Source organism: Phymastichus coffea, unplaced genomic scaffold (assembly GCF_024137745.1).
Source record: "Phymastichus coffea isolate CEN01 unplaced genomic scaffold, Cenicafe_Pcof_1.1 PCOF00003, whole genome shotgun sequence".
NCBI classification, from domain to species: domain Eukaryota; kingdom Metazoa; phylum Arthropoda; class Insecta; order Hymenoptera; family Eulophidae; genus Phymastichus; species Phymastichus coffea.
Genome location: NW_026706814.1, coordinates 770,584 through 790,297, shown reverse-complemented (window position 1 = coordinate 790,297; position 19,714 = coordinate 770,584). Strand labels below are relative to the sequence as shown.

Below are 19,714 nucleotides of genomic sequence, written 5' to 3'. Positions count from 1 at the left end.
TTATAATGGATAATTGGCATACATGAGCGATTAGACCTTCGCAGGAAGTTTGCGGTTTCATGTTCGGTATATCTGATCAATCTACTTCTTCGTTTTAGCTTTACTTGTTGGTAAAGTAATCGTAGACCGGATTTTCACGACTAAAAACTAAAGCAGAATCCATTGGTAAGTATCTTTTTTATTTCTATAAAATTTTTAATCAATAATGAAATAAATAATGTGTTAATTTTATAATATTAAGGTACTAATAGTTTTTTTATATAAACATTGTAGTTTCTAAAGGTCAAAAAAAAGTAGCATGGACCAAAAAATCAATCAACAACCTGTTAGCATATTTTCCAAATGCTCTTGAACTTGATACCAAGGTACCAAGTGCTGCTTCAATTGAAACATTAATAGGAACAACAGAAGATAAAACTTTGAGGCAAAGAACCGAACCACAGATTAGATCATGGATTCACACACAAAGAAATAGAAAAAAAAACTAAATTAAATGTACCAGAAAGGAATAGTGTACCAAAATGAATATATGGAGGATTTGCCAAATATATTAAGGCTGATAAGATACCATCGATCAAGACATGTGCAAAATTTATTGGTAATTCCCCTTCTAAAGCAAATGTAACTGTTCAGAATATTCAAAATTGGGTTGAGACTGCGATTCGCAGGCAAAGTTTGTAAGATAGTCATTTGATTTGTATTCACATTCATTAAAATTTTCTATTTATCGAAAGTTATCTATTTGATATTGTTAATGTGATTTAACTTTATTTATGTATATGGTATCAAAGTAAGACTTTGATTACTTCTATTTAGAATAATAAATATATGTTATGCAATTTTCTAATTTTCAACGGAAGTACTTGAAAATAAGAAGATATTATGTGTTTTAACAGTTTAATTATGTTTTACACATTTTTGTAAAGATTTTTGCAAATCAAAAAAGAAAAGTAACTATATTTAATAGTTAGTTTAATTTTATATTTTGTTTCTACTATTAAAAAATGATAACTTATCTTTGTTAATCTTAATCTTAACAAAAACTCTATATAAAAAAGCTTAAAATTCTACTCTTATAAATACTTAATTAATGTAACTTTGTGATAAAACTTATGTGTTAAGGACAACAAATGTGATTTAATTATTATTATAAAGTATCCTTAAGCTCAAAGATCAAATCATTCAATTAAAAACAAAGCTATAAGATTCACATCGTACACTATTTTGTCTAATATAGATATAAGAAGTCAAATAAGGTAGTAAATAATAGTCAAATAAAAAGGCGAACTATAAAGATGTATATGATTAGAAGAGTTGAAAAATTGATACTTGAAATTATAGTTCCTATCAATTGCTGGTAATGAGCAAGACCTTGATTACGTAAAAAATTAAAAGCTGAATACTTTAGTTCACTATCTACTTTTAAAAATTTTGTTGCTATAAAATTTATGTACAACATACATATCAAATGTATTATTTTTAAATATAATAAAGTTATTTAAATGATTTTATGAAGCTTTTTTTTAAGTAGTTTTATATAAGCTTAGGAATTAATATTACTATAAAGATAAACATGGTTACAAAAGTACAATATTGATAATTGATAGTTGTATTTTAAAAAATGAAATTATAATTTATTGATAGTAAAATTTATAAATAACAAATAAATATTATAAAATTTTTGCATAACTGCTGATGCTTGCACAAGAATTATAATCTCTGTCAATTGCTGGAGTGAGCAAGCCCTTGGTTACGTAAAAAATTAATAGCTGGATACTTCGGTTCATTATCATCTTTTAGAAATTTTATTACAATATCTTTATCATTATGAGCCATCATTAAGTGTCTAGCAAAATGGGTTATAAATTTTTCACAGTATAAATAGAATGAATATCCTTCTGCTTTTCACTTGGTAGAGTAGTACTGAATAATTGATGAATCAAGCATCTCCAACTTATGCATAAGCAATTTTTTTGTCTAATTTTAAATAATTTGGAAACCCATAAAATTCTTTATATGAATCTAGAATATTGTAATTTAAATACAGAATTTAAATTTTAATTTTTGAATTTATACTACAGTGTAAAATATATATCAATTGAACATATACTATACCATCTGAAAATTTTGAAATTGTAATAGTCTTCAAAAACAAATTCCTTTTTATTGAATTTAGTTTTGTTCGATGATAATAAAATTACTTTCAAAGCATCGGTATTGTAAGAATAATGTCATCCCTTATTGTAACTGAGTAATTTGATAAAAAAATATTGTAAACATTTTAATAATTATTTACCAAAATATATATGTTTCTATACAAAAAGTTTCTTACAAAGTCCATTGGAGAGACATAGATTTTCATTGGAATTTGTTCTTAAATTGTCACATGAATGCTCCAGTTTTTTGAAGTGTACTGCTTCTGTGAAACAAATTTGAAAAAAATAAACAAAATTACAATTCTGAAAATTTTGAGTACCATGAAATTTTTTTACAACATTTCTAAATTTTTCAAAATTGATTTGAGTAAAAAATATTCATACGTATGTGCATGTATACAAAAATATTTTTACCAGAACTTTGATCGAATAGAGGATATAAAATTTTTGCATAACTGTTGATGCCTCCACAAGGTTTTCTTTGAAAAATAGCCATAACAAGTATTACACTGTACTTTTTCAACTTTGTGCACTGCGTCTTTTCTCACTTTCATAACTGGAATTATAATACCTGTCAATTGCTGGTAGTGAGCAAGCCCTTGGTTACGTAAAAAATTAATAGCTGGATACTTCAGTTCATTATCATCTTTTAGAAATTTTATTACAATATCTTTATTCTTATGAGCCATCATTAAGTGTCTAGCAAAATGAGTTAAAAATTTTTCACAGTATAAACAGAATGAATATCTTTCTATGTTTTTTACTTGGTAGTACTGAATAATTGATGAATTGAGTATCTCCAACTTGACGTATGCATAAGCAATTTTTTTGTCTAATTTTAAATAATTTGAAAACCCATAAAATTCTTCATATGAATCTAGATTATTGTAATTTAAATATACAATCTAAATTTTAAGTTTTTAATTTATACTACAGTGTAAAATAGATATCAATGGAACATATACTATACCATCTGAAAATTTTGAAATTGTAATAGAGTCTTCAAAAACAAATTCCTTTTTATTAAATTTAGTTTTGTTCGGTGATGATAAAATTTCTTTCAAAGCATCAGTATTATAGGAACTGTCATCTCTTATTGTAACTGAGTAATTTGATAAAAAATTATTGTAAACAATTTATAAAAATTTAGAGTACCATGAAATTTTTTTACAATAGTTCTAAATTTTGCAAAATTGATTTGAGTAAAAAATATTCATACTTATGTGCATACATATAAAAATATTCTTACCAGAATTTTGATCAAATAGAGGCAAATTTTCATTTGACTTTGAACTTGAACTTTTACATGATGCTGCAAGTTTACTAGAGTGCCCTGATTCTATTGAACAATCCTCAAGATTAGGGACTGCACCCATACTACCATTGGACAAATTGAAGCTTTGAGAAGTTGAAGTGCCGTTAGATTCTTTATCAATAACTATAGAATATTCCAAACATGATAAAACATCAATTAGAATCTAATTTAATAGTTATACGAAATTGAACATATGGATTATATTTGCTAATATTAAAATTGGATTATATTTGCTAATATTAAAATTGGATTATATTTGCTAATATTAAAATATTGCTAATATTGATAAATTCAAAAAGTTTTAATATCATACTCACCTTGTTTAAAAAAACCATTCTTATTTTTCTCACAAGTCTTGCATTTACATTGTTCATTGTTTGGGCCAAAATAGTTTTTGCCATAATAGCAATACAACTCATCCCCTCTTCTAATATTTTTTATTGTTAAAATTATAATTACACTCTTAGATGTCGTAAAATATATACAATTTGGATCACAATCGTGGTTTACTAAAGCTGCAGTACCCAACATCAATACTGGTGCTTTTATTCTTGAACTCTCTATAACTGAGAAATTTAAATTTCTCTCTGCTAGTATTTGTTCCCGTTGCATACTCATTTGTTTATAAATGCCTGACAAACATCTTATTTTTACGTTGTTGCTTATATTTACTTTAGCTGAAATTTTTAAACCAATTTTTTCATTATATCTATTACACAGCTCAATGCTCACTGGTGATTCAATAGTAATTGTTTCAAGATAAAATCTCATTGGTACATTAACCCATGATCTGTATTTAATATTAAAAGTGTAATATAAATTTTGCTCATTCAGAAAATTTTTCAGTGCATCTTCAACTTCATGTAATTTTTCTTTAGGTAACAACTTTTGTTTGGAGATAATCATTTCATTATTAATCTTATTTTCTAAGATAAAACTTTTCAATGGGAGCATTTTACGTGTTGAACATCCCATGTATGGATCCAAAATAATAAATTTCATTAGATCGTCTATTTCCATCAGCGAAATACAATTTATACCTATTTTTTTAGGTAATTCGCTTGCCAATTGACTTTCAAACATTTGGAAAATTAATACTTTAAAACAAAAATTTGATTGTAAAATAAAAATTTAACAATACTCTAATTACTCTAATTACTCTAAATTGTTTGAGTCGTAATTAGACATTATTATAGATTACATTTGACAGCTTAATTTTAACAATTAATTTTTAAAGCGATAACGAGTTTTTTATCAATAATGTATGAGTAATCTCAGGAGTAACAAAACTCTTTGATCTTTCATAGGTTATACCTCAAACTCCGTTCGTTCCCACAAAATTTTATTTTTATGGATGGAAAAAAAATGTAATAATCTAAGGGTGATTACAGAACGATTCTGACACCTCCAAAAAGACACGTCATTCTGTCACATGCACAGCCATCTTAAGGATATTCAAGAATATTGAAATCCTCGAAGTGACATGAAATAAAAGTATTAATATATTACATTAGTATCTACATATATTGATAACGACTTAATTTGCAGTAATTTTCAAATAGCGACAAATCTATCTATGATATTGGAAGTACTATATATGGAAAAAAAAAATATCCCCAAAGTGACCAATAGCGATATATATATATATATATATATATATATATATATATATATATATATATATATATATATATATATATATGTTTATATATATATAAACACGTTTCACATGTTAAAACTATAATTATCAATGTTTTGGGCAAAAAAAAAAAAAACGAAAAATCGATATTTTATCACGAAAACGTAAAAGTACGCGATCACTCCTATACCAATTTAAAGGTCTTGTAATGCTTAATCTATCATAAAAATTTGAAAAAAAACGATGGCTTTTTTGAGAAAATTGAGTTTGAAATTTTTTCGAAAAATTGAGTTTTTCCCGCCAATTTTTAATATTTTTTTATTCTGCATGGCGCATTCGAAAGAGTATAAGAAATACAGTAAAATAAGCTATAAATAACATATTAAGTAGAAAAATTAGAAAATATAGAGCATTTTTTAAAATTTTAATATTTGATTTTTAGAAAATTTATTTTTTAACCACTTTTTTAAAATGCTCGTAAAAAATGATGTAGAGGTCTAATCGAAAAAAAAAAAAAAATACGTGTCGGCTTATTTTTGAAGTAGAATAACATACTCCACAGCCGAATCAATCGGAGAAATCATTGCCGTAGGCCTGCTCGATCTGAAATGGATCCGGTCATAAAGTTCTTTCTTAGACAATTGTTAGTTAACCGTCCATTTATTTGTTGATGGAAAGTTGATAAAATGTTTCATACTTCTTGAGAATAATGTTCAAGAAATTATGCAGGCAATGGAATAAAGGACAACAATTCAGTATTTATATAATTTAAGAAATACTATTTCGTGTCTTTACACATACGTAGAACGAGAGCAATTGGTTTCGCCCTTTCAGAGCCAGAGAGAACAAGACTGAAATTTTAAATCAGCAACATAGGCTAGGATACCAAAACAACACACATAGACACACCTTTAATCAACGATGTATGAAATATAAAACAGAGAGAGAGAAATTATTGGAATATAGTTCCTCAACAGAACTCAATTTAAATATACAGAGTGAACTATTTTTTTTATTAATGGTAGACTATTTCAATGAACCCAGAAAATTTTCTCGAAAACTATGGAAGTTAGGAAAAAATTGTTCGGATGAAAATTGCTTAATTTTGAGGGGGACATATGAACTTGGCTTTGATTTTGGAGGTCATGTTCATGGTCAACTTTTTTTAATAGAAACCTCTTCTTTAGTTCCCAACTTCGTAAAGAACGATAAATTCTACGTTTACATGAGGTAACATAGTTGAAGTCCGTATGACCTATAAGATCATTACGAGCTCAGTTTTATTTTTTTTCCTTCCATCTAAATGCTCGGATAAGTGAAAATTATTTTAGACCAATGTTGCTTATCTTTGAGAAAGATGTATATTGCTATAAGACTGTCTTTCATTTTTAAAATCATGTTCTAAATTATAGTTATTATTGTTAGATATTATTATTAGATAATTTGCTAAAAATTCTGATATCATCAATTGAAAATTCAGATAATAATCTTCGATAGATCTTCATTGCAAAAATTCATATTAAAAACTTATGTCAAATGCTACAACTCAATAAAAAATTACAGTAAAACAAAATAACTAATTTTTTTACGTTTTAAATTTTTGAAAATTATTAAAAGTAAATTAATCTTGCAATTTCAGTAATTTTTCAAATTTTGTCATCTGATTAGTGATACAGGGTCCAATTAAAATTTTGAGATTTAAATTTTATATAAGTGATTAAAATCTTTATAAATGCCTGACTATCAGCCGAATGAGATTATACATATGTTACTGGTTTTAGGAGAAAGTGTATTATAATAATCGTGCTACAGCAATAACACAGTCCTACAAAAATACCTTAATTTTTTGCACAAGCAAACCATATATGTTTTCCCAAAGAATTTTTGGCGCTGAAACCAAATCCGACCTCAGAATTGCTCCAGCACGTCAGGATTTTGAGATATCTTAATCTAAAAGTGTGAAAATAGCGATTTTTACCTATATTTGAGGTTATGTAGCACCACAACATTATCTATACGTAAAAACTACAAACGACATATTAAAGAAGCAGTCTAGTCCTTTTAAATGCCGCTGAGTTTGCTCAGTTTGCTTATTTTTTCTTTGAGATATTAAATTTCAAAGTTTTTCATTTCATGAATATTGTACCTTTCAGAACATGTAGCTTTGAACGTTTCGACGTCGAATTTTGTGTCAAGCGTCTTCAATCAATTACTGTTCTACAACAAAATTAAGATATATACTATGGACAGGTTAACCTAAATTACGTCATCCCGACGAACCCTTACAGCCCTTATAAACCACCCCTACCTGAGGAGGGGTATATCAGAGATAACGTCAATGAGATATTCATTTTTTTACAGAAAAGCAGTTGATTAAACTCGCTCTACCAAGGGTTAGGTGGGTTTGTTTGCTTGGGGGTTGGTAGAGGGAGTTTCTGAGGGTTTTCTGAGGATAGAGTACGTCAAGGAGAAAACAGATAAGCCTATCTATGGTTGAGATCTTAGGTTCCTCATAAAAAAGCAGTCGATTAAACTCGCTCTACCCAGATTTATCGTAGGTAGGTTAGCCTATTTGAGGGTTGGCAGGGATGGTTTTTAAGAGTTGTAAGGATTTGTGGGAATGATATAATTTAGGTTAAAGGTAGGTTAGCCTGTCTATGGTATATATCTTAATTTTCTTGCAGAACAGTAGTTGATTGAAGTCGTTTGACATAAAATTCGACGTCGAAACTTTCAAAGCTGTACGAGTATGTTCTGAGAGGTACAATATTTATGAAATCGAAAAATTTTAAAATATAATATCTCAAAGAAAAAATTAGCTATTTGAGCAAACTCAACGGCATTTGAAAGGACTAAGCGGCTACTTTAAGATGTTGTTTCTAGTTTTTTGGGTATAGAGAATGTCGAAGTGCTACATAACCTCAAATATAGGCAAAAATCGCTATTTTCGCACTTTTAGGTTAGGATATCTTAAAATCCTGACGTGTTGGAGAAATTCTGAGGCCGGATTCAGTTTCAGCGCCAAAAATTCTTCGGGGAACCATGTATAGTTTGCTTGTGCAAAAATCTTGTCGGACTATGTAATTCATGCTATACGTTTTCCTGACGAACAACACTCAAATTATAGTATAAAACGCAAAACTCAGAAATCTCTTGGTGAACATATGGTTTACCAATGCAAGTGTCATATATGTGATAAAAATTATAAAAAATGATATATGTCTTACTATTGTTCCTACAGTTATTCATTCTTATCTTCATATCAGTAGTCACAAAGTTGAAAGAGAGCATATTATATCAAGAAAAATATTTTTGAGAATTCTTATATCATTTCACTATCGTGCTTATCATATTACTCTGTTTGGAGAAATATAAGCTGCATATGCTTGACAGCAAATTGTGTTTTGCCAAAGAGTTTTCTAGACGATACAGAATGATCTAAATTTTTGTTAACCTTATTCTTTTCTCAAATAAGGCTAAATTTTTAAGTGTCAGAAATCAATAAGCTTAATAGTGGCATACGACTATATCACAAGCAAAGCCGAACCAAATCTTTATTATCATTTTAATTTAAGTTTTTTGTTTCGGACCAGCAAACAGGAATCTACTTGGTGGATTACTATAACTTTCATATATGTACACTATCGTCCATAAAGATTTGCCATCCCCTTGCTGAAATCATCAAAACTTTAGAGTTTTATGGCTCAGTTTCTATAAGAGCTAGAAAATCCTGCGGGGTCTCATTTGAAAGGTCTTGCCAAAACCTTTCAAATGTTGTAAAACATAATTGATTTTATTTGTTTTTTGTACAACTTGTGACGTCATAAACAAATTGTTTTTTTTAATTTTTTCACATCAACTTCGACCCCGATTTATTTATATAACGGATTCTACGATGGAAAAACTGTATAAGCCATTCGATAGAGCTTTCAAAAAGCTACAAAATCCATATCCGGTAAATTTTTTCACCTTTATTTTTTATGAGTTATATGGTGTTTTATACAAAAACAAAGATTTTCAAAAAATGGGCTGTATTTTTTTTATTTTCAACTCTAAAGAAAAAACTCTCAGAAGAAAAAATGTAGTATTTTGCAAGAGCTATCAAATGCGCCACTCAGAATTAAAAAAAAAAAAAATTTTTTTTCACGTGTTTTAGAATTGAAATTTTTCTAGAAAAAAAACTGAAATTACGTATATTTAATAAAATTAGTAAGTGACTAGTATTTATAACTGAATGGACTTACAAACAATAATAACAAGATACATTTATTGTATTCGACGTTTGTAACAGAGGAATTTGCATTGTTTTCATTTTTAATGACTTTCTACAGTATTGTGCTCACCGATAATCACTGTGATAATCACTGAGTGTTTACGTGGTTTGATTTACTTGACTTTCATGAATGTATACATATAGCAGAGAATACGTATGGAAATTCAGTCTCTTATCAGCTTTAATGAGTGAAATATCAATGTGTCCAATCTAGTCAGTAAATTATGCATGTATTTTTTGTTCATTAAAAATGACGAAAAAAAGAAACTTAAGCATTGAAGAGCGATCTGAGATAGTAGCCTTGCATAAAGTGAATAAAAGTAATAATGAAATTTCCAAAATTTTGAATATTCCAAGAAGAACAGTTGATTATAACATTAAAAAATTCATAACTCTAGGAAATATCAAAAACAAAAAAATTTCAGGAAGGCCTAGGAAAACTACGAGCGCTACTGATAAACACATTTGTAGTACAAGTACACATAATCCATGACTCACGGTATCCAAACTTGCTGTTGAAACTCAAAAAGCGTATGATGTTAAACTTAGTGTTACTACGATAAAGAGACGACTTCATGAAGATGGACTATACGGTCGAATAGCAATTAAAAAGCCTTTACTAAAACCGATTAATAAAAAGAAATGATTGGCTTGGGCCAGAAAACATAAAATTTGGACCATTGATGATTGGAAAAAAGTTTTGTGGTCTGATGAGAGCAAATTCGAGGTTTTTGGTAGTAAACGCAGATGTTTTGTGCGGAGAAAAAATAAGCAAAAACATTTAGAGAAAAAAATGTGTGCTTCGGTTAAACATGGTGGCGGCTTAGTAATGGTATGGGGTTGTTTTGGTGGTTCTAAGGTTGGTGACCTTCTTAAAATTAATAGCAAATTGAAAAAAGAAGGTTACAAAAAATTCTTGAAAACAATGTTGTATCTTCCGGAACAAGAATAATTGGTCGCAAATTTACGTTCCAACAAGATAACGACCCAAAGCATACTTCAAAGTTATGTAAAAGTTATCTTGCTTAATTGGAGAAGATAAAAAGAATTAGTTGTGATGGAATGGCCACCGTACTCTCCTGATCTTAACCATATCGAACTATTGTGGGATTATCTAGATAGAGCTGTAAGGAAGGTAGGACCTATTTCCTAGAAGGATCTTTGGAATATCTTAGAAAATGAGTGGAAAAAAATAAGTGCAGAAACTTTAGAGAAACTTGTAGCACGAATGCCTCGAATTTGTAAAGTAGTTATAGCAAACAAAGGTGGACATTTCGATGAAAAAAACGTTTAAATAATTAGTATTGTTTTGTTTTTGTTTACAATTGAAAGGACCCCGCACAAACCTTACGGAAAAGGACTTTCTGTCAAAATGGTTCAAAATTTGGGATTAAGTATCCAACATCATGTAGATCAAAAGTCTCCATGGGCGCATCGACTGGCTATAACTAGGTTTCGAGATATGATGCCTCAAATATAGGCCAAATGATGGATTTCTGAATTACCGGTAACGTCTGCGTGATCAACTTTTAGTATGCATATGTTGATACGCGCACCCAATCAAATAACACAGCAAACAAATAAAGAATTATTAATATATGTATGCATATATGTGTGTGTGTGTGTGCGTGTGTGTGTGTGTGTGTGTGTGTGTTTGCGCGCGCGCGTGTGTGTGTGTACGTATATATATATATATATATATATACACATATATCTCTCAAAAAATCATATCGGCGGCCAGGTAACCGCATACGTCTAGTATTGGGTTATCAACATCATATATATATATATATATATACATATATATATATAAGGGAAGATTCTTGCTGATAGAAATGGTGAACGAACAATTCACATTAATATAAATCCATTATTGATTCAGATTATTCGGATCTACTATTTCAATATCATTGAGATTGTCTATTTCCATTTGAGCATCCATTATGGTACGTAAATATCAAAGCGATGGATAATGAACGTTTCCGTGGTATTTTTCTTATCCAAGGTACCAAATAACAGCAGCTACGTGACCACAGGTACCTAAAGTTCGAGCTCCTGCTTTGCAAGTACAATAATATCCGTCTATATCGTTATTTTCTTCTTCGGCGTCATATTCTGGATTAAAAGCAATCCATAATTGATGTTTAGTAGCATTTCTGAAACGGGAAAGCAACCTGACTCTTATAAATCCTATTTCGTTCGTATTTAAGTCGATTTGGAAAGTCATGTCTTCTTGTTCACCGTCTTCCTGATCGGCTCTTAAAGAACTGTCTTGTATATAAGAAGATGCTAAGTTAACTTGATACGTTCCATATGTCAGAGAATGTAAATCATCTACAGTTAATTCGGGAAATAGCGGAACATGCTCCGGAGTAAGCAGAAGCCAGCGCGCTCTTCTTTGTCTTAGATTTTCAGCCTCTACTCTTGCCTGTACTACATTTTCTTCTTCTGCTCGATGAAGCATTTGGTTGGCCAAATCTACGTCTGCGTTTGGCATGGTTATAGGCCCATAGTACTTATTTATAATTGCACCAGCAATGCAAAGAAAGTCAGACAAGTTTGCAGCATGAGACGTTGGTACAGTATTTGAAAATATTTTAAAAATACTTTTCAAGTGACCATTCCGTGCTTCAACAATCCACCTGGTTTTAGTAATTAAACGTGAAGCATTTGCTTCTTCAGTTCGAAACTAATTTTCGTTGCGATCTATCAATGGTGGCATCTTCGTAATGAGGCCTATTTCTTGTAAAGTTTGAATTGAGTCTTGATACCCACGATCGACTATAGCAATATCGCCCTCTTGAAACAAATCCCGCATTCCATTTACGTCTCGATTAAGCTCATTCAAAAGTATGCGAGCATCATTATTAGCTGCGTTGGAAAAATATGGTCCTTGGATACCCAAAAAATAGCCATCGGGACCAACAATCATTGATGGTTTAACAAGATGCTTATGCTTATGAACACAATACGATTGACGTAGAACTTGAAAACAGGAACTCTTCTCAATATCTATGTAAGTGCAATCAATGTAAACAATGGCTTTTGGATCTTCTGGCGTAGGATTGTACAATTGGTTTGCAAAAGGTGTGACAAGTCTTTCTATGTATTCGTTCCTGGTAATGGCTTCAAATCCAATCTTTTCGAGACAAAATCTATTTGATAATGATTGTCTGACTGTACTTATTGCCATGCTTGTAGCCTGCCTCGAAGTATAACGAAACATTACACATAAAAATTCATCACTATGACCTTGAGTTAACTTGCATAAAAAACAGAGAAGATCCTTTTTGGTAATATACCTGTATCCTCCTGGTATAGGTACTGGATCACAATAAGAAAATAGATCATTAAAATCAACTTTAGTTATAGAATAAAGCGTGCGAAACTCTTCGTCAGATACGTCGTGCTCATCTGTGTACCTGCGACGATCACCTTGTTCTATTTCTCCACGCATACCTTCTAAAAATGATTGCAACTCTTGACCATTTATAATATATGGCCTATTGATATATCTCAATTCGTCTATCTGAGCTTCTGTCAAAAATTCTCTATCATTCAAATGATTTCTACAACACACATATTTTCTGGGAACGTATATCTTTCTCTTTACGAAAATATGTATCCTACATTCTAATGTCAGTCTGTGGATATCATTATAACCATTACATATAAGGCACGATTGAGAAGAAGTCTGTGATAAAACATTTAATCTCAAGCATTGAGGATCATTGGCCATAATCTCTATTTCTCGACGCATTGTCACTATACAATTATTACACACGCGAGTATTAGGAGTTATCTCAGCTGGTGGTATACCATTTTCGTCGCGTCTTGCAATTGCGATTTCACGTAGAAGAGCAATTTTATCACCAATAAATGCAGTAATACGTGGTATCTGACGATTACCACAGACATAACACTGTATTAATGCGCGGAAAGCCATTATTTAGTTGCTTTGATAGGAACTCTCGGAAATAAAACCAAATATCAAAGATTCAACAGGAGTTTAAAAAGCTGTATAAAAACAATCACCGCCGTGCAGAGAGTATCTCCAACTATCCTGAAAAGGACTGTCGAAGAGAAAATCACCGCAGTACAGTGAAGATCTCCAACTATCCTGAAAAGGACTGTCGAAGAGAGAATCACCGCCGTGCAGAGAGTATCTCCAACTATCCTGAAAAGCACTGTCGAAGAGAAAATCACCGCCGTGCAGAGAGTATCTCCAACTATCCTGAAAAGCACTGTCGAAGAGAAAATCACCGCAGTACAGTGTAGGTCTCCAACTGCCCTGAACAGGGCTACACATATATATCGTATATATATGATGTTGATAACCCAATAATACACGTATGCGGTTGCCTGGTCGTCGATATGATTTTTTGAGAGATATATGTATGTATATATACATGTCTATATATATGCATACATATATTAATAATTCTTTATTTGTTTGCTGTGTTATTTGTATGGGTGCGCGTATCAACATATGCATACTAAAAGTTGATCACGCAGACGTTACCGGTAATTCAGAAATCCATCATTTGGCCTACATTTGAGGCATCATATCTCGAAACCTAGTCATAGCCGGTCGATGCGCCCATGGAGACTTTTGATCTACATGATGTTGGCTAGCTAATCCCAAATTTTGAACCATTTCGACAGAAAGTCTTTTTCCGTAAGGTTTGTGCGGGGTCCTTTGGGCCTATTGTCAAATACTAAATCTAAAATAAGAAGTAGCGTGACCTCAAATTTATCGCGAGTATAGAAACCAATACCTCCGGCCTCTTTACCAACACAATTGAGAAGGTAAAAAGTGTAGTTTTTTAGTGTGAGATGAGTGTCGGAAAGTTTATCGTGTAATTTGGTCTCGGTTATATCAACAATATTATAGTTAGCTTCACATGTTTTAACTTTTAAAAGTGTAACATGTTTCGTTATATTATTCGCGTGATGGTCTACAAAACAAAATTAAGGTACCATTTCGAAAAAAATGTAGAAAGATGAAGGTTGTTACAAAAAATAAAAATAAAAATTTACTTTTAAAAACTAGATAAACTCAATGCATTGCAACCACATCATGTTCCGTTTATATTATCAGACAAAATTACGAAAAAAATTACGGAAATTTACAGCTGTTATCATACAGCTAATGGGTGATTCCATTGACTACACGATATTTTGATTTTGGAAAAGAATGGTCAAGTTAGATTGTACGGACATTACAAATTAATACTGTAACCACAATTAGTCTTAAAAAGACATCCAATTCCATCAATGAATAAATTATTAAAATATTATAGGTACTTAAAGAATAATCACAGGTTAAATTACGCACGAATTTATATAATTTTGAGGTAAGCAAAGCATTGCGAGATGCATTAATGTTTATAACAGAACACGGATTATTTAGATACTACTGTGGGCAAAAAGTAAGGTGAATTTGTTTGTAAAATGAAAAATCTTTATTTATTCTTCTACATCAATGTCATCCCCTTCGAAGTAATCCCCTCCCGATAAAATACACTTATGCCAACGTTTTTTCCAATCCTCGAAACATGCCAAATAGTCTCTTTCCGGTATAGCCATCAGCGCCTTCTTCGATTCAGCTCTTATCTCCTCAATCGACTCGAAACGCGTTCCCCGGAGTGGTCTCTTGAGTTTTGAGAATAGCCAGAAGTCATACGGAGCCAAATCAGGCGAATACGGTGGTTGCGGAACGATATGCGTCGAATTTTTGGCGAAATGGTCACGAAGAACGAGTGCAGTGTGAGATGGTGCATTATCGTGATGCAAAAACCAAGAGTTGTTGGCCCATAATTCTGGTCTTTTTAGACGAATTGCTTCACGCAAACGACGCATAACGCTCAAATAATATTCCTTATTAAGAGTTTGGCCGGGTGGAAGGAATTCATAGTGCACCACACCACGAAAATCGAAGAAAACTGTCATCATGACCTTGATTTTTGAACGACTTTGACGTGCTCTTTTCGGCCTGGCCTCGCCTTTAGCACGATATTCGCTTGATTGATCGGTTGTTTCAGGGTCGTAAGCATAAATCCAAGTCTCATCTCCCGTAATCATGCATTTGAGCTTGTCCTGATAGTCAGAAAGCATTGTTTCACACACATCAACGCGGCGACTTTTTTGCAAGAAATTGAGCGTTTTCGGTACCAAACGAGATTTGACTTTTCGTAGGCCCAAATGGTCTTTCAAAATTGTTTTCACAGATCCTTCTGATATTCCGATCATATCAGTAAGGTCTCTAACAGTCAACCGACGATTTTCGAGCACTAATTCCTTCACTTTATTGACGTGTTGGTCATCTGTTGACGTCGATGGTCGTCCGGAGCGCTCCAAGTCATCAACACGTTCTCGACCCTCTTTGAAGTCTTTGTACCACTTATAAACATTTTTCTGCGACATGGTAGACTCACCAAAGGCCTTCCGCAATATCCTCAACGTTTCCGCAGCCGAAATTTCATTCCGCAAACAAAATTTGATGGCACATCTTTGCTCAATTAAATCAGACATTGTAAAAATCGAAACATGCACTCTTGGTCGTTTGGTAAACACAAGCGTAAATATATTACTAATGATGACATTGACATGAAATTTGTCCCAGATGTCATTCGCAGTCCTACCAACTCAAGAAAAAAAGAACTAGCCCGAAATGTTAAGCCCGCGAAGTTTAAATTGAAAATTCACCTTACTTTTTGCCCACAGTAGTACATTAAATTACCAGAAAGGTGTCTTGAAGTCTAACGGAATATCAAGAAATTCTCAAAGAATTACTTAGAGTAATCTTAAAAGTAATCTATCTAAACCCGGTAATACATAGAAGTAATCCGCATACAAAGATTGATATCAATAATGTATAGTGTACATGTAGAAGGGCATGAGGACATTCAAATGAGCATGATGAAATATTAAGTGAATTTTTCTATCAATTTATGAACGCTGATTTGCGTGTGAATATTGCAAAATGTAATTTTTTGACAAACAAGGTTTAAAACCAACATCCTTTAAATTAGAAGCTGTTAATAAAATACCACTTTCTTTTTTGTTTTGCATGATACGTATCTAATAAATCCTTAGATAAGAGATGGCGCGCAAGGTATCACAAATTATTTTGCTACAGTAAGCATTACTTTTAAATAGATTGCTGTCAATATTTCAGCCAGATCCATCAAGCGGTTCCATTTATATCGTCGATCAAAGTAAATAACTTTTGCTTATACTTCAGCAATGGAAAAAAGTGAGTCCTAAGTGATAACAAAACATTTCTATTTAACCCTTTTCCTCCCAAATAACAAATTTTTTCTTAACTTTCATCCTCATATCTTTTAATGAAAAAATCGTATGAAAAATTTATCAAGCATCATATCTTGTAGATTATGACTTCCTCTTTCGAATGCCGTTGACAAAATTTACCTAAATTGTAAGCCGGAAACGTTATAGGCTGGTTTTCCGGAAAATTCACAAATTTTTCGCGTTTTTTTTTCTAAAAAAAGTATATTTTGAAATGGAAAAAGTTTGCACACACCATTGGAAACCCTGTTATCGGTGTTATAGATGTCTTTTCTTTCAAATGCCGTTGGATTTTTTCCGAAATTCAAAATGGCATTCGAAAGGAAAAATTCTTTTTTTAAACTTGACGAATTTTTTCCTCCAAAACTATCAAGTTAAGTGAAAAATTTCTAAGAACAAAAATGTCTTAAAATTAGTCAAGAAATACTCTCAAATTTTTTCAGATTTTTTTACAGCGACTTTGGAAATTTCGATTTTCCGATTTTCCACGAATTCGAAAATGAACTCGGAAAATTCTGAAAAAAATTGAGAGTACTTCTTGGTAAATTTTAAGACTCTTTTATTATTATGAATTTTTTTATTGAGTCAATAGTTTTTGAGTAAAAAATTAATCAATTTTATTCCTAGTATACATTTTTTTCAAATTGGTTTCACAAAATTTTAAAAAATTTCAAGTCTAACGATTATTTTTTTTTGCTACCCTCGCTAAAAGTCGATTTTCCTGATCGCGACGCGATAGGACTTTAGACGAGAGAGTTAATTTTCGAATTCGTGGAAAATCGGAAAATCGAAATTTCCAAATTCGCTGTAAACAAATCTGAAAAAATGTGAGAGTATTTCTTGACTAATTTTAAGACATTTTTGTTCTTAGAAATTTTTCACTAAACTTGATAGATTTGGAGAAAAAAATTCGTCAAGTTTAAAAAAAAAATTTTTCCTTTCGAACGCCATTTTGTGTTCGCCATTTTGAATTTCGGAAAAAATCCGACGGCATTTGAAAGAAAAGACATCTATAACACCGATAGCAGTGTTTCCAATGGTGTGTGCAACCTTTTTCCATTTCAAAATATACTTTTTTTAGAAAAATAACGCGAAAAATTTGTGAATTTTCCGGAAAACCGGCCTATAACGTTTCCGGCTTACAATTTAGGTAAATTTTGTCAACGGCATTCGAAAGAGGAGGTAAAAATCTACAAGATGTGATGCTTGATAAATTTTTCATACGATTTTTTCATTAAAAGATATGAGAATGAAAGTTAAGAAAAAATTTGTGTTATTTGAGAGGAAAAGGGTTACAAAGCTTTACACTGAACGAAATCAAAGCTAAGTCAGATACAATTAAGGCGTATCTGCCCTTTTATTTATAACTGTCTATAATTGGGTAAATATATTTAAACATGGCCGTACATCAACTACAATAAACATCGTTCAGGATATCCTGTATAAGTACCCCCCTTCTATGATAAATAAAATCCACGACATGGTGTTAAGTGAGCGGAGAATTGCGTGAAATATTTCAAACGAGGCGGGTATCAGATACTGTTATTTCGATTTTGCTTGATAAATTAGACATGAGAAAAATTTCGGCAAGTTTGCTCACACTGGAGAATAAATGTAGTCGTGTGATCGTCACTAAGATCCTCTTAGCGCATATCCGACGTAATCCGAATGACTTTCTGGTACGATTCGTAACTCTAGATAAAACATGAATACACCACTACAATCCTGAGACGAAGGAACACAGACAGCAAAGTAATATCCACTGTTTTTTGGTATGTACGTGGAATTATCTTCATCGACTATTTAGTAAAAAGAGAAACAATCACCGAAGACTGTTAGGCATCCGTATTGGATCAGTTAAATGAGAAAATAAAGGAAAATCATTCTAATTTGAACAAGAAAAATATTGTTTCATCAAGACAAAGCATGAGTGTACACTTGTGCAACTTCAATGACCAAAATGTAGAATGTAACGGTCCTATTTATGAGCTATTTATTAAATCACTGAATTACTGTGATAGGTGACAACTCGCGCGAGGTGAGTTTGTCCCGTACGAAGGCCTTTTTAACAGCCGAGCGGCCTTAGACTCGGGCGGCAGTCAGGCTTTCGGGCAGCCCGGCCCGTTCGCGCGTCAATAATGAAATCCCTGTTAATTATAATCCGACACTCGATATCGCAATTGTAAAGTAATTAATTGAACGTTTATAACGATTTTCGCTTGTTTATTAAAAAGAATACATATATATATATATATATATATATATATATATATATATATATATATATATATATATATATATATATATATATATTCTGCTTAACTTATTTATGTTGTGAAAGAGACTAGAATAAATATTATAATTATAAACGCCTATAAGTGTGTCCATATGCTTCCCCATTATATTAAAGAAAATCTCTATTACATTTTTTCTTTTAATGAACAAGCGAAAAACGTTATAAACGTTCAATTATTTATTTTACAAAAACGATATCGAGTGTCGAATTATAATTAACAGGGATTTCATTATTGACGCGCGAACGGGCCGGGGTGCCCGAAAGCCTGACTGCCGCCCGAGTCTAAGGCCGGTCGGCTGTTAAAAAGGCCTTCGTACGGGCCTCGCGCGAGTTGTCGCCTATCATTTTTATAATTAAAACTCGTGGCAGAAAAACAAATTCGCGCTTTCAAATAACATGTATACCTAGTATTAAGGCAACGGTGAGCCTTGCACTATTTTTGAGGTAACGGAAAGAAATTAAATAAATATCCTGTCTATTATAGAACGTAAGATTTTATGTATGAAAAATATCAAAGAAAAACTGGAAATTTCCTTAGAAATCCATCTGAAATAATATTATCTTCAAAATTTTATAAAATTGAAAAATTATTATTTGGCATATGTAAAATTTTCAGTTTACATTAATATTAAGGCATCATTGATAGGAATAAATTAATAAGATATGTTGGCGGAATCTATTTATTACTAAAAAATGTATTATAATTTTTTTAGAAATAGATTTT

General features: G+C 31.4%; 1 protein-coding gene across 3 annotated transcripts; it reads right to left on the bottom strand.

The window, feature by feature from the left end:
* Positions 1-1,696: 1,696 nt before the first annotated feature.
* Positions 1,697-4,790, bottom strand: LOC131665277 (histone-lysine N-methyltransferase KMT5B-like). Of its 3 annotated transcripts, XR_009302015.1 has the most exons (7): positions 3,789-4,790; positions 3,406-3,594; positions 3,127-3,258; positions 2,571-3,033; positions 2,333-2,419; positions 2,116-2,247; positions 1,697-2,022 (listed from the first exon to the last, which is right to left on the bottom strand). XR_009302015.1 is itself a non-coding variant. In XM_058937067.1 (4 exons), exons 1-4 carry the CDS (start codon positions 4,552-4,554, stop codon positions 2,567-2,569), a joined length of 1,554 nt encoding a protein of 517 aa, XP_058793050.1. In that variant the 5' UTR covers positions 4,555-4,790; the 3' UTR covers positions 2,437-2,566. The 3 variants fall into 3 exon arrangements, 1 of the variants encoding a protein (XP_058793050.1); XR_009302016.1 differs by lacking the exons at positions 2,571-3,033; positions 3,127-3,258; XM_058937067.1 differs by lacking the exons at positions 1,697-2,022; positions 2,116-2,247; positions 2,333-2,419 and having other exon boundaries at positions 2,437-3,033.
* Between the last annotated feature and the right edge of the window lie 14,924 nt (positions 4,791-19,714).

What these genes read in the sequence shown, in the direction of transcription:
- LOC131665277 (XM_058937067.1), bottom strand. Translation starts at nt 4,554, where the DNA reads ATGTTTGAAAGTCAATTGGCAAGCGAATTACCTAAAAAAATAGGTATA. An exon ending in TCTATTTGATCAAAATTCTG is followed by an intron (nt 3,259 to 3,405) that starts GTAAGAATATTT and finishes CAAATTACTCAG; the next exon opens with TTACAATAAGAGATGACAGT. An exon ending in AATTTCAAAATTTTCAGATG is followed by an intron (nt 3,034 to 3,126) that starts GTATAGTATATG and finishes ACAATAATCTAG; the next exon opens with ATTCATATGAAGAATTTTAT.